Genomic DNA, 11978 nt, shown 5'->3' with positions numbered 1-11978 from the left:
GCCCGACCTTTAACAACGCCCACCAACACATTCACCAATCACACCGCGAGACGTCACTCCCACTCCACCACGCCCTCCACGGTGCTACAGCCGCCATCTTTCTTTAGGGTATAATGGCGTCTTTCTCATTAACCTTGGAAAAAAGAAATACGCCACAAATCTTTATTTCTCCTCACTACAGCAGTCCCCGGCGTATGAGAAAAACCCTTCCGACGCCAAATTTCAATTTGAGGTTAATCTATTTATAATACAGATACATGTACAGCTTGTGTGCGCAGATTTGCCGTTAGGGTCGACTTCTGTCGTTTTCTGTCCTTCTGCGTCGCTAATTTCTAGAACTTTCTCTCATGTATCCGGAGACGTTTGGTCGGGACTCCCTCATCAAAGATGGCGGCCGTTTGGGTGCCCCTCCTTCTTGCGTGACGAGCAGGCGTCTTACGTAGGTTACGGAGACCACGCCCAGTTGGTGATCCTGAGTCTGACGTAAGCGCTGCAGCTGTACTAGCAGGAAAGATGGCCGCGGCTGTGGTGTGGGTGAGGGAGGCAGTGAGCGGCCGGGTGTCCGTGTGTGAAGCGCCGCCGGGAGCTCTGGTGCGGGACCTGTTACCTGTCAGGGACTCGGTAAGTGGCTGCCGCTCTCTCTCCACCCGTTGCCTACACTTCTGTTACTTCCCTGAGCCTCCAGTAGGTGGCGGTGTTACATAGGAGAGACTTATGCTAAAAGTAGGTTGATATACGGAACAGTGTACGCAGAAGACAGTAAACTGGTCGTAAGAGCTGACAATCTAAAAGGAGGCGGGCGGGATAGTCACATGCTTTATCAAAACTGTTACTTATAGCAGCCAATCTCAGTGCAGCTTGCATTTTCCCTCTGTAAGCTGCACCCTGATTGGATGACAAGGCCTCCAGGCGCCACATCTGGTTGCCCGGGGGGGCGAGGAGGCAGCCGGGACGGGTTGCCCGGGGGGGCGAGGAGGCAGCCGGGACGGGTTGCCCGGGGGGGCGAGGAGGCAGCCGGGACGGGTTGCCCGGGGGGGCGAGGAGGCAGCCGGGATGGGTTGCCCGGGGGGGCCAGGAGGCAGCCGGGACGGGTTGCCCGGGGGGGCGAGGAGGCAGCTGTAGTCCATTGTGACAGAATCCCAGATGTGAACAGCAGTGTGTGGCATTCTCTGACTATTTGAAGAACCCACTTTTGCGCTTAGCTGGCGACCTGACCTGTGACTGCAGCGGGCGCCTATAAATCACATAAACACGTGACTGTATTTCTCATGGTCTTCTCTCTCTCTTCAGCCCGGGCCTCTGTGTGACTTTTACGTGAAGTGCAATGGACGCCGAGTCGGCGCAGAGGAGCCGCTGCGGAGTGGGCTTGTGTACAGCGTGGAGCCGCGGCTATGTGGCGGCAAAGGGGGTGAGTGCGTTATACGGTGATCAGCACCAGAGCGGGTTATGAGGGAGAGCCGGACAGATAGGGGGTCACTGTATGGGGCTCATGGTTGGCCTCCCTCTACATTCGGTATCCCTTTGGTTGTGTGGCCGCCATGTTGTACCGCATTTCCAGCGTATACGACTGAAGGACGAGGCTGGCTGCAGCTGTTACCACCAGGAGCTGGACCTGTGGGAGGAGGCTGGCTGCATGAGACATCCCCTTTAAGCTTGTCGCCTGGTCACAGAATAGGTGATAAGTATCTGATCGTTGGGGGTCCGAGTGCTGGAACCCCCTCTAATCACAAGCATGGGGGGGGAGTGGTCCTCAGGGTCCTATACATGAATGGAGTGATGGTTGCACATGCACTATCGGCACTCCATTCACTCACAGGATTCCGAGACCCTCGTTCTTGTGGCTGGTGGGGGGTTCCAGCGCTTAGACCCCCAACACTCAGATGGTTATCAACTACCTTTAAAGGGGTACCTAGAGAACCCCTTTAAAGGGCATGTTCACACAGCTGATTTTTCATTCTGACCGTCAGATTTTTGACAGTTAGTTGCACACACTGGGGGTCCGCACACAGATTTCGCCTCATTCAGTGGGGGTAATCCGGACCTAGCCTTACGCTGCCGTTTCTGCGTGGCATCACAATCCATGTATGCAATCGGCTCTGTGAATGTGCCCTTGGTGAATGTGCCCGATCACCTTTGTCTTTCAGGTAAGTTGCCGATGTCAGTGGGATTGGACGACTATCTAATGTGCGTGGGAGTGCCCCGACTCCCTACAAGGGCAGATGTTGGGGGAAAGAAGGGTGGGGCAGGAGGGTTTGGCACCAGCTTATTCCCTTCTCCCTGCAGCCAAGCATGCATGTGTACAGGGGTTGTTGGGAAGAATAGCTGTCAGTAGCTATGCCATATGTATAGACTGACCTGTCATCCTTGTTCCTGCTTGTCTGTCTGTATGATCCGTTAGAGACCCGTCTGTTTCCGCCTCCTGTAATTCCGCAGGCCACGGACTTGTTGCTTACCTCACGTAATGGAATAATTCTCATGCTTTTTGGTTTTCTGCTCGAAGGGTTCGGCTCCATGCTCCGTGCTCTGGGGGCGCAGATTGAGAAGACCACAAACAGGGAGGCCTGTCGTGACCTGAGCGGGAGGCGGCTGAGAGATGTCAACCACGAGAAGGCGTAAGAGGAGACCTTTATAGAAGCACGTTAAAAGCATTGACCACCGAGGGGGAGGAGAAGCTATCACCCCTCGAGTTATACTTAAAATTCGGTTCACTAACCCAGAGGGGTTTTCCAGGATTGGAAACACATGGCAGCCTTCTTCTGGAAATGCGCGCCTCCCCTCTCCAGGTTGTGTGTGGGTTGCAGCTCAGCTGTATTAATGTGGCTAAAGCTAGGCTGCAATACCACACACCACCTGTGGACAGATGTGGCGCTGTTTGTGGAACAAAGCAGCCATAGTAACATGGTTTGTAAGGCTGAAAAAAGGCAGCCATCCAGTTCAGCCTGTTGTCCTGCAAAGCCATAATACTGGGCAACCCCTTTAAAGGGGTATTCTGGTAGTTAAGTTATACCTATTAGATCAGTGGGTGTCTACTGCTGGGATCGCCTCCAATCATGAGAGCGGATACGGTGTAACTCTCCCTAAGTGAAAGGAGCGGCAGGTCGAGGTTACGCATCGCTGCTCCAATTATTTCTTCAGGAGTTCCAGAGATAAGAGTACAGCACCTGGCTATTTCCAGGACTCCCAGTGGCAGATGGCATGCAGGGCTCCAAGGGGTACAGAGCACCTAGTCTCATGATTGGTTAGGGTCCCAGTGGTTGGACCCCACTGATCTAATTGTTATCCCCTAACCCAGGGCTGGCCAACCTGCGGCCCTCCAGCTGTTGTAAAACTACAATTCCCACCATGCCATGTTGTAGGCTGATAGCTGTAGACTGTCTGGGCATGCTGGGAGTTGTAGTTTTGCAACAGCTGGAGAGCCGCAGGTTGGACATCCCTGCCCTAACCCATGGATAGGGGATAACTATTAAAAAACGGAATACCCCTTTAAGGACGGTAACCAACATGGCCTCCAGAACTGCTCCCAGAGGGATAATCCCCCAGCATTCTCTGTCAGTTCTGTAGCAACGCAGGAGTTTTTGGCGCATCTTGTGCTGTCCCCGTGCCACAAGCTGTGGGCTGGTGCAGATTTCAGCTGTATTTAAGCTTCCCCCTTAAAAAGTGCTATGAGAAGCTTACTTTGCCAAAAGTTTGCACATTTTTGTACCATGTGCTGCTTGTGTAAACTGGCATCCGGCTGCCATGAAATCCCCCATAAGGTTTCACTCCTCTTGATTGTTTTGGATATATATAATAATTTTTTATTTATGTATTTATTTATTTTTTTCAGCATGGCAGAATGGATAAAAAAGCAAGCAGAGCGCGAAGCCGAGAAAGAGCAGCGGCGCCTGGAGAGACTGAAACGTAAACTGGCCGAGCCGAAACATTACTTCACTGACCCAGCGTATCATCGACAGTGCAGCGACATGTCAGAGAGGCTGGAGGACTCCGTCATCAAAGGTAGGCTGGTGTGCGATAACGGGTCTAAATATTAACGGACCTCTCAGGGTTTGGGGGGCACACTACTAAGTGTTTAGGGAGATCCGGTCCTTCATAAGGGAAGTATGTCCCTTCTCACCTCCATTGGGGGATTTGTTAGAATAAGGCTACTTTCACACTAGCGGCACGGACCTCTGGCCTGCCGCTAGTAAACGTGTGCCACCGGTCTGCCATTCCACTGTATGCTGTTACAGTGGCATATATCGGGAGGGATATCTGTAGGACGTATGCCTCTGATGGAAAGGGATTTGTGTACAGAGCCTGAGGCTACTTTCACACTAGCGTTCGGGTTTCCGTTCGTGAGCTCCGTTTGAAGGAGCTCACGAGCGGACCCGAACGCAGCCGTCCAGCCCTGATGCAGTCTGAATGGAGGCGGATCCGCTCAGACTGCATCAGTCTGGCGGCGTTCAGCCTCCGCTCCGCTCGCCTCCGCACGGACAGGCGGACAGCTGAACGCTGCTTGCAGCGTTCGGGTGTCCGCCTGGCCGTTCGGAGGCGTGCGGATCCGTCCAGACTTTCAATGTAAGTCAATGGGGACGGATCCGTTTGAAGATGCCACAATGTGGCTCAATCTTCAAGCGGATCCGTCCCCCATTGACTTTACATTGAAAGTCTGGACGGATCCGTCCCAGGCTATTTTCACACTTAGCTTTTTTTTGCTAATATAATGCAGACGGATCCGTTCTGAACGGAGCCTCCGTCTGCATTATTATGAGCGGATCCGTTCAGAACGGATCCGCCCGAACGCTAGTGTGAAAGTAGCCTTATCCGTCCAGTTTGTACCTCTTATTTTGCGTACAACCAGCCATTATTATTAAAGCGCCATTCATTCCATAGCGCTGTACATGTGATAAGCGGTGCACATACATAATACAGACAATTGCACTAATCATAGACGAGACGAGTTGCAAACTGGTACAGAAGGAGAGAGGGCCCTGCCCGTGAGGGCTTACAGTCTACATGGTATGGGAGAAGGACACAGTAGGTGCGGGTGAAGTTGCCATCTATTAAAGTGGCGCTTATTGAACTCTCATGAATATATTGTGGGAATTTCCCGGTATATGGCGATCTGATGCAATCTTCTCAGTGCATGGTCATTGAGGTAAATGGTCCTGTGTATAAAATGTTGGGACCGATTTCCAGTATTAGAAATCTCTGAGCTGTGCCAAAGGGGTTTGCGTCTCTGACGTGGCCTTCACTTACAGTATGAATCAGTTTGGCGATTTCACATCGTGATGAATGTAAGTAATATACTGGACATGCACCAATCCACAAAGTGTCTCGTCACCTAATAACTAGCCCGATTGCTGGACGTCCGGAAGAGTTTGGTGCGCCTGCGCTTACATAGCCTGTTCCAGTCAGTTCATTGGTACATAACAGCACCCCTGCGTCTCCTCCTATGAGCCAGCTGATGCATGATTGGCTTGAGAACAGGAGTAAACATACTGGGTTTCAAAACATGTAGGGTACGGTCCCTTGATAGATTTGAACCCCTTTATGAGGCAACGATTTTCCATTTTTCAGTTCCGTTTTTCACTCTCTGCCCTTCCCAGAGCCATAGGTTTATTTCTCCGTTCACGTAGCCATATGAGGGTGAAGGAGAAAATGAAAAATATAGTATAATGCCACCTGATTATAGCAGACACTACATTCCCAAATATTTTAGAGCTGCTCTCCTTTGCCCTGCGCTAGATTGCGCAGGGCAAGGGCTCTTTTGTTTACAATCACACTGCCGGGCAGAAGCTTCTGCCCGGCAGTGTGTCTGGTGACATCACCGGCTCTGATGGGCAGGCTTTAGCGCTGCCCTAGCCATTTTACTGGCTAGGGCAAATGCTAAATCCCGCCCATCAGTGCTGGTGACGTCACCGGGCTTCCTAGCAGCCCCATGGAGAGCCCGGTTCGTCACCGGATCTCCAAAAATGCCTTTGCCCTGCGCGATTTAGTGCAGGGCAAAGGAGAGCATCGGAGAATGAACTGCTCCGATGCTCAAGTCAGGGGGGCTGCCTGGGTGAAAAAAAAAAATGCAATTCCGCTACAGTTTTACGGGTTTTGTTTTTTCGCCGTTCACTATGTTGTAAAACTGACTTGTGCTCTTCATTTACCAGGTGAGTACGATTACGGTGATACCACATTTATAGTTTTTCTTGCTATTTTAATACTGAAAATAAACTAAAAACTTAAAAAAAAAATTTTTTATTTTTTCATGGACACCCATAACTTTTTTTTTTTATAGTTATGTCTTTGGAGATGTTGTAGGGTAATGGAATTTTCTCTCTTATCCTATACGGAAATAGGTATATTACGGTTCAGTGCTGCCACCTGCTGGTAATCCGCCTACAAAATTCAGTGCAAATTTTTTATTTATTTTTTTATGTACCATTGAACTGATAGGAACATCTAGGAGCGGGGTATGTTAGCACAGGCATCCTGAACCCTTCCAGACGCCACGCAGTAATTGGTGATAGATTGGGCTGGTCACAAGGCGATGAGACGCTTTGTGGGTTGGTGCATGCGCAGTAGAGCACTTGCGGACATCACGATGACATGATTATCCTTATTGTACTGTAAGTGTTTGATTAATGATTACATTAGGATATCCTATACTGTGTGGTGGTATGTAGACCACGGGGATCCACGATAAGGAGATCGATGAGCTGTATTGGGAATCATATATTATTGTATGTAGGATCATGTGACTATTTTACATAATTAGGGGTTTGTGGTATAAATCTGGTTACATGAGCTTTTACCTTGCTTGAGAAAGACTCATTAGGTCAAAATGTTGCTGTTTATGGGAATAAAGATGAATATTTGAATATTATATCTGGAGTGCTGCGATGAGGGTCTGACCGCTGGGGTCCCTGCCAGTCACAAAAACGGGGGCCTGCTGCTTCCCATTTGGATGAAGCATTAGCCACGAATTTGTGTCCTTTGCTCCAGTCAACTCTATGGACTGCTGGAGATGTATGTGCAAGCTCTCCGCTACCTTCAGCATCCCTATGGAGCAGCGGCGAACACATGTGACCACCAGTCCATTCAAACAGGAGAACGCGAACCCCCGTTCTCGCGATCCTGCGCATAGGGGATCACTTGTCTTCATGGCACAACTCCTTTAATGACCTTATACAGAGACTATAAGCAGGCTGAAGCTTCAGAGAGTAATTTACATGGCGATCTGTTTCTCCGTTTTCTCAGGATTACAAGCTTCTTCCAGCTCGGCGGTTTCTGCAGATACAGGTGACACTCGAAAACGCAGGAAAGAAATGCACAGCAGCGAAAAGGAATCTGGGAAGAAGAAATGCTTCTGGTAGGAGGATGTTGAATATATTACTTGCTGATACAGGGGAAGCGTTAAATTCTCAGAAACTGCAAAACCTGGTAAGCTGGCATAGTAAGGATGAGCAGCCTGTTAGGCCACATGCACACGACAGGGAAACGAGGCCTGTGTGTCAGCAGCGGCTCATCTGACTGAACTCACTGCATCATAGTGATCTATAATGCTGTGAGTTCCAGCCTAACTGCTGGTCTGACGTCCTGTACGGAAATAATGCAGTGACTTCAGATCAGACGAACTGCCGTCGGTACGGGAGATGCGGCTGACGTATTCTAGGTCTTTTTATTTTATTTTTTTCATTTGGTCACTAGAGGGCACTTGTCCCATGTACTATTGAATACACCAGCCCTGCACATTGAGCACACAGCCAGTACATGTCCTGCGCAGGTCCATGACAAAAATCGACATAATGGGCGGCATCTGTTGCTGCGCTAAAACTTCACAACTTGCATAATGCAGAGATAATGGCAGGAGCGGGGCTGTACTGCATAGAGATGAAACTCTGGTCCCAGCATTTAATCCCTACTGCAATTAAACATGATGGGGTAGGGAGCCCCCCCCCCCATAAAGCAGTGTTCACCAGAGCTGGCATCACCATGGAGACATAGGTCCTTAGCGCTGTTTGCCTGTAAGAATACTATTCACATGCCCTCATAGGTGCCCATGCATGTCACTATTCACACGCACAATATGATGACATGCAGAATTATGCCAGCGTATTGTTAGGAAAAAAATAAAATGTACCTTTTATGGAACAAAAAAGTGTGCATTTGCCAAAATGCACTTACATCGATGCTAAAGACCCAAAAAAAAAAAAATTTGGTCCCTTTGAAAGGGTTAAATGGATTTTCCAAGACTTTTTAACTGATGACCTATCCTCTGGATCGTATTCAAGTATAGATGGCAGCATGTCCATGCAGATTTCTTTATTTTTAGTTGCTCCATGAAAAATGTACAGAAACGGCCAATAAAATGCAACGTTTCGACTACGCAGTAATCTTTCTCACGCATAATATGAAGCGATACATTCAGGTATTTATAGCGTGTATAGTACCGCGCCCCAACACACCTGTGCATGCCCAGCCAATTACATAGTCATTATAATCTTTGGTTTTGAAAAACCACCAATGAGCATCGACTACTGTGCATCGACCAATCTAAAACGACCGGCCCAGTATTACCTCGTGGAGAATGTCCGCAAATGAATCGCTAACACCACGCACATGGATTCTGCTTGGCGTCTCATTCTTTAGTTTGCGCATGTCCCATCATTACGAGTACCTCACTTCTCACTGACGTAATCGAACCGCGTCACGTGATCACAGCGCACATTCACCTGATCTGGCCGGATACACAAAAAGCATCATCGTTGCCCTGGAGACCCACAGTCATTCACCATACTGTCACATATATTTCTCCCTTGTACATAGCAATCCAATAATCCAGATCAGGTTGCTCTCTATATGCAGGTAAGTACTGACTTCGTCATAAACATCCATTTGATCTATAATTTAAAAGTTGATTCCTACCTAGATCGCCAATCATATGTTCCTGTGCATGATTCAGGATCCAGTGCGGCCCATTCTCCACAAAAATGAGAAAATTTAAATCAATTTTCTAAAAACAACTTAATACTCATAGCCTAATCCTCTGGATGGGTCATCAGTGTCTTATTGGTGGGGCTCCGACACCTGGGACAGTATGAAAGTCTTTGCGCCGGTTGGGTGGCTGCTGGATGTCCTGTAAATTTGTATTTTTTCTTCTCGCAGGACGGGGTTGGAGGGTTTAGAAGCATCTTCCAGTTCTGAAACTGGAAGTGAGAGCGATTCCGAATCCCCCTCTACATCTGCGTCATGTAGCAGTGCTGGACAGAGACCACAGACATCAGACAGTGATTCTGATGGACCTGCACAGTGTTCTTACGCTCGTGCAGCCGCCGGACAGAGTCCAGAATGTAGCAGAGTATGCAGTTCTATGTGCACAGATGCGGAGCAACCTGTATGTGACCCTGATAATCAACCGCAGAGCTCCTCCAGTATTGCAATCGCTGAGCCCAATGCAGGACACGGAGAAGCCGACAGCTCCATGCAAGAGTCCACAGATGTAGAGCAACCAGTGTGTGATCCTGATGAGCAACCGCAGAGCTCCTCAAGTGCAATCACTGAGCCCAGTGCAGAAACCATAGGAGTAGACTGCTCCATGCAAGATTTGGAGCAACCAGTGTGTGATCCTTGTCCGACAGATGCCATGGTCATCTCAGAAGCGGAGAAACCACCGGCTCCTACTCACCCACCGCAAGAAGCTCCCAATGCAGTAAGTAGTTCTCATACATTAACATTACTTGCTGGCTTGATTCATTTTTCCATCACATTATACACTGCTCGTATCCAGGGGTTACGACCACCCTGCAATCCAGCAGCGGTGGTCGTGCCTGCACGCTATAGGAAAAGCGCCAGCCTCTCTGTTAGCCGGGACCACACATAGGCACACATGCACAGCAGATCCCATCCTTCCACCTCGTATCTGTGCTGCAGCGGTGGCCGTAACCCCTGGATATGAGCGGTGTATAATATGGTGGAAAAATGAATCCAGCCAGCAAAGGAGGAAAAATGGACAATGACAATACATTAGGAAGTGCCTTGTATTAACTTTCTCTTCATGATAAATGCCGTTTGCTGAAGCGAGACACATACAGGAACTGTCTTGTATCCTGGTACCTTTCAATTTGGTCTCCTGTACAAACAATACATCTCTCAACCTGCAGAGGTGAATGGTAACAGATCTATTCACTACGGATTTCTCATTTTCAAAAAAACATTCCCAGCTTTGGATGTGAATGGAGTAGAAGAAAGCATTAGAGTAAAATTACTCAACGTTAAAGGGATTATCCAGTAATGGATAATAATGACCAATCCTCAGGATAGGTCATCATTATCAGATCAATGGTGGTCTGAGTTCCGGCGCCCCCGCTAATCAGCTGCTACAGCGAGCCTCCACGCTCACAAGAGCTCTGCAAGCATAGCGCCGCACATAATACAGTGGCTGCGCTTGGTATTGCAGCTCAGCCCTATTCACTTGAATGGGGCTAAGCTGTAACTAGACCATGTGACCGATTGTAGAGTGACGTCCCTGGCCTAAGAAAAGGCTGCAGAGTTCAAAACCTCTTCGAACAGCTGATTGGCGGGGGTCCTGGGTATCTCACCCCCACAGATCTGATACTGATGACCTATCCTGAGGATGTCATAAATGTCCATCCATGGAGCGCCCGACCTCTTCTAACAGCTGATCAGCGGGGTTCCGGGTGTAATCTGATATTGATGACCTATTACTGGATAACCCTTTTAAGTGTAGATTTTAACTACACATTGATCAAAAGTCTATTTTCAAGCATTTCACATCTAGTTTCATCCTTAAAGGGGTTGTCCAGGCAAACTCTCCCTCTTGATCTGACATTGCCCATGGAGAGATGCAACCGCATGCTGGGCAGTCAGGTCGATGAGCAGATGCCAAGCATGTGTCCCATTATTTAGAATTAGGGCCGGGCTTGATATTTGCTGGATGATGGACTGTTGTCTTGACCTGACCACAGCAGTGTGTAGTTGCATCTCTAGAAACCTGATGCCAGGCCACGTGGGAAGAGCTGGGAAACCCCTTTAATTTACACATCCACCTTCATTAAATATAAGTCTACAGAATCCACCTTCATGAAAAGGCTGCTGTATTGGGGAGGGTTGGAGTCCTCCTTTAGTCTATGCAGGTGACCGTTTTGCTACACTGTACTGTATAAGGTTGGGCGGGATAGGTTGTAGAATTGGCATCATAAGTCATTCTGCTGATTGCTGGGTTTCCCAGGCCTCCGATTCCCAACTCCCTTTCCTGGCCTTTCTTTAGACTCAGTTCGGAGACCCTCTTGTTGTTTTTGCTGTTGACCATGTTTTCTTTCATCTTGCTGACAGGATACCACTGCCTTCGACCTCCTCTCGTTCACCTCGGCTGCAGAGCTGGAAGCGCTGGGGCTGGAAAAATTGAAGGTGGAACTGATGGCGCTCGGGCTGAAATGTGGTGGAACGCTGCAGGAGCGCGCCTCCCGGCTCTTCTCTGTGCGCGGGCAGAGCAGAGAGCAGATAGACCCTTCACTCTTTGCCAAACCAAGCAAAGGAAAAAAGAAATAAAACCGCAGCGATATTCCCAGAGTATTGAATCGGACCGGACTTTACACCAAGTGTTCATGGAGCCCCGCTCCCAACAAAGCCAATGTTTTCTGTATTCATTTTTATTAAAGTTTCTATTTTTTAAAGTTTCAATATGTGTCTTGTGATTCTGGCAGAATTAATATAAGATGCTGACGTATATAAAAGGCTATGGACACCTTCAGGGCAATGTTTTCTATGGTGGCGTTTTACTTATTTTCGGCTAAAAATATATATTTTTTTCAATGGGCCTTTTTTAAAAATATTTCAGGTGTTTTTGAGATACAGGGGTTAAAAATAAGTTTGGTCCCCTCAGCTGACTGCTCATGTGTAGCTCTTATCTCTGATCTCCTGACCAACACTCATTTACTGACCAGTCTGTTTTTTGGCCTCACTGACCAAGCATTTTTTCTTCCTTT

General features: G+C 48.5%; 1 protein-coding gene across 1 annotated transcript; it reads left to right on the top strand.

The window, feature by feature from the left end:
- The first annotated feature begins 463 nt into the window (after nt 1-463).
- On the top strand, nt 464-11673 carry SDE2 (SDE2 telomere maintenance homolog). Its single transcript, XM_044291582.1, has 7 exons — nt 464-621; nt 1291-1408; nt 2501-2612; nt 3827-3996; nt 7231-7342; nt 9139-9682; nt 11326-11673. Exons 1-7 carry the CDS (start codon nt 514-516, stop codon nt 11539-11541), a joined length of 1380 nt encoding a protein of 459 aa, XP_044147517.1. The 5' UTR covers nt 464-513; the 3' UTR covers nt 11542-11673.
- The last annotated feature ends 305 nt before the right edge of the window (nt 11674-11978 follow it).

The sequence above is a fragment of the Bufo gargarizans genome, chromosome 4, assembly GCF_014858855.1.
Source record: "Bufo gargarizans isolate SCDJY-AF-19 chromosome 4, ASM1485885v1, whole genome shotgun sequence".
NCBI classification, from domain to species: Eukaryota; Metazoa; Chordata; class Amphibia; order Anura; family Bufonidae; genus Bufo; species Bufo gargarizans.
The sequence above is the reverse complement of the archived record's forward strand: the minus strand, read 5'-3'. Positions and strand labels throughout refer to the sequence as shown.

Excerpts from the sequence above, each read along its gene's own strand:
- SDE2 (XM_044291582.1), top strand. The coding sequence starts at position 514 with ATGGCCGCGGCTGTGGTGTGGGTGAGGGAGGCAGTGAGCGGCCGGGTG. Across the intron at positions 2,613-3,826 it reads GATGTCAACCACGAGAAGGC|CATGGCAGAATGGATAAAAA; the intron begins GTAAGAGGAGAC and ends TATTTTTTTCAG. Across the intron at positions 7,343-9,138 it reads GGGAAGAAGAAATGCTTCTG|GACGGGGTTGGAGGGTTTAG; the intron begins GTAGGAGGATGT and ends TTCTTCTCGCAG.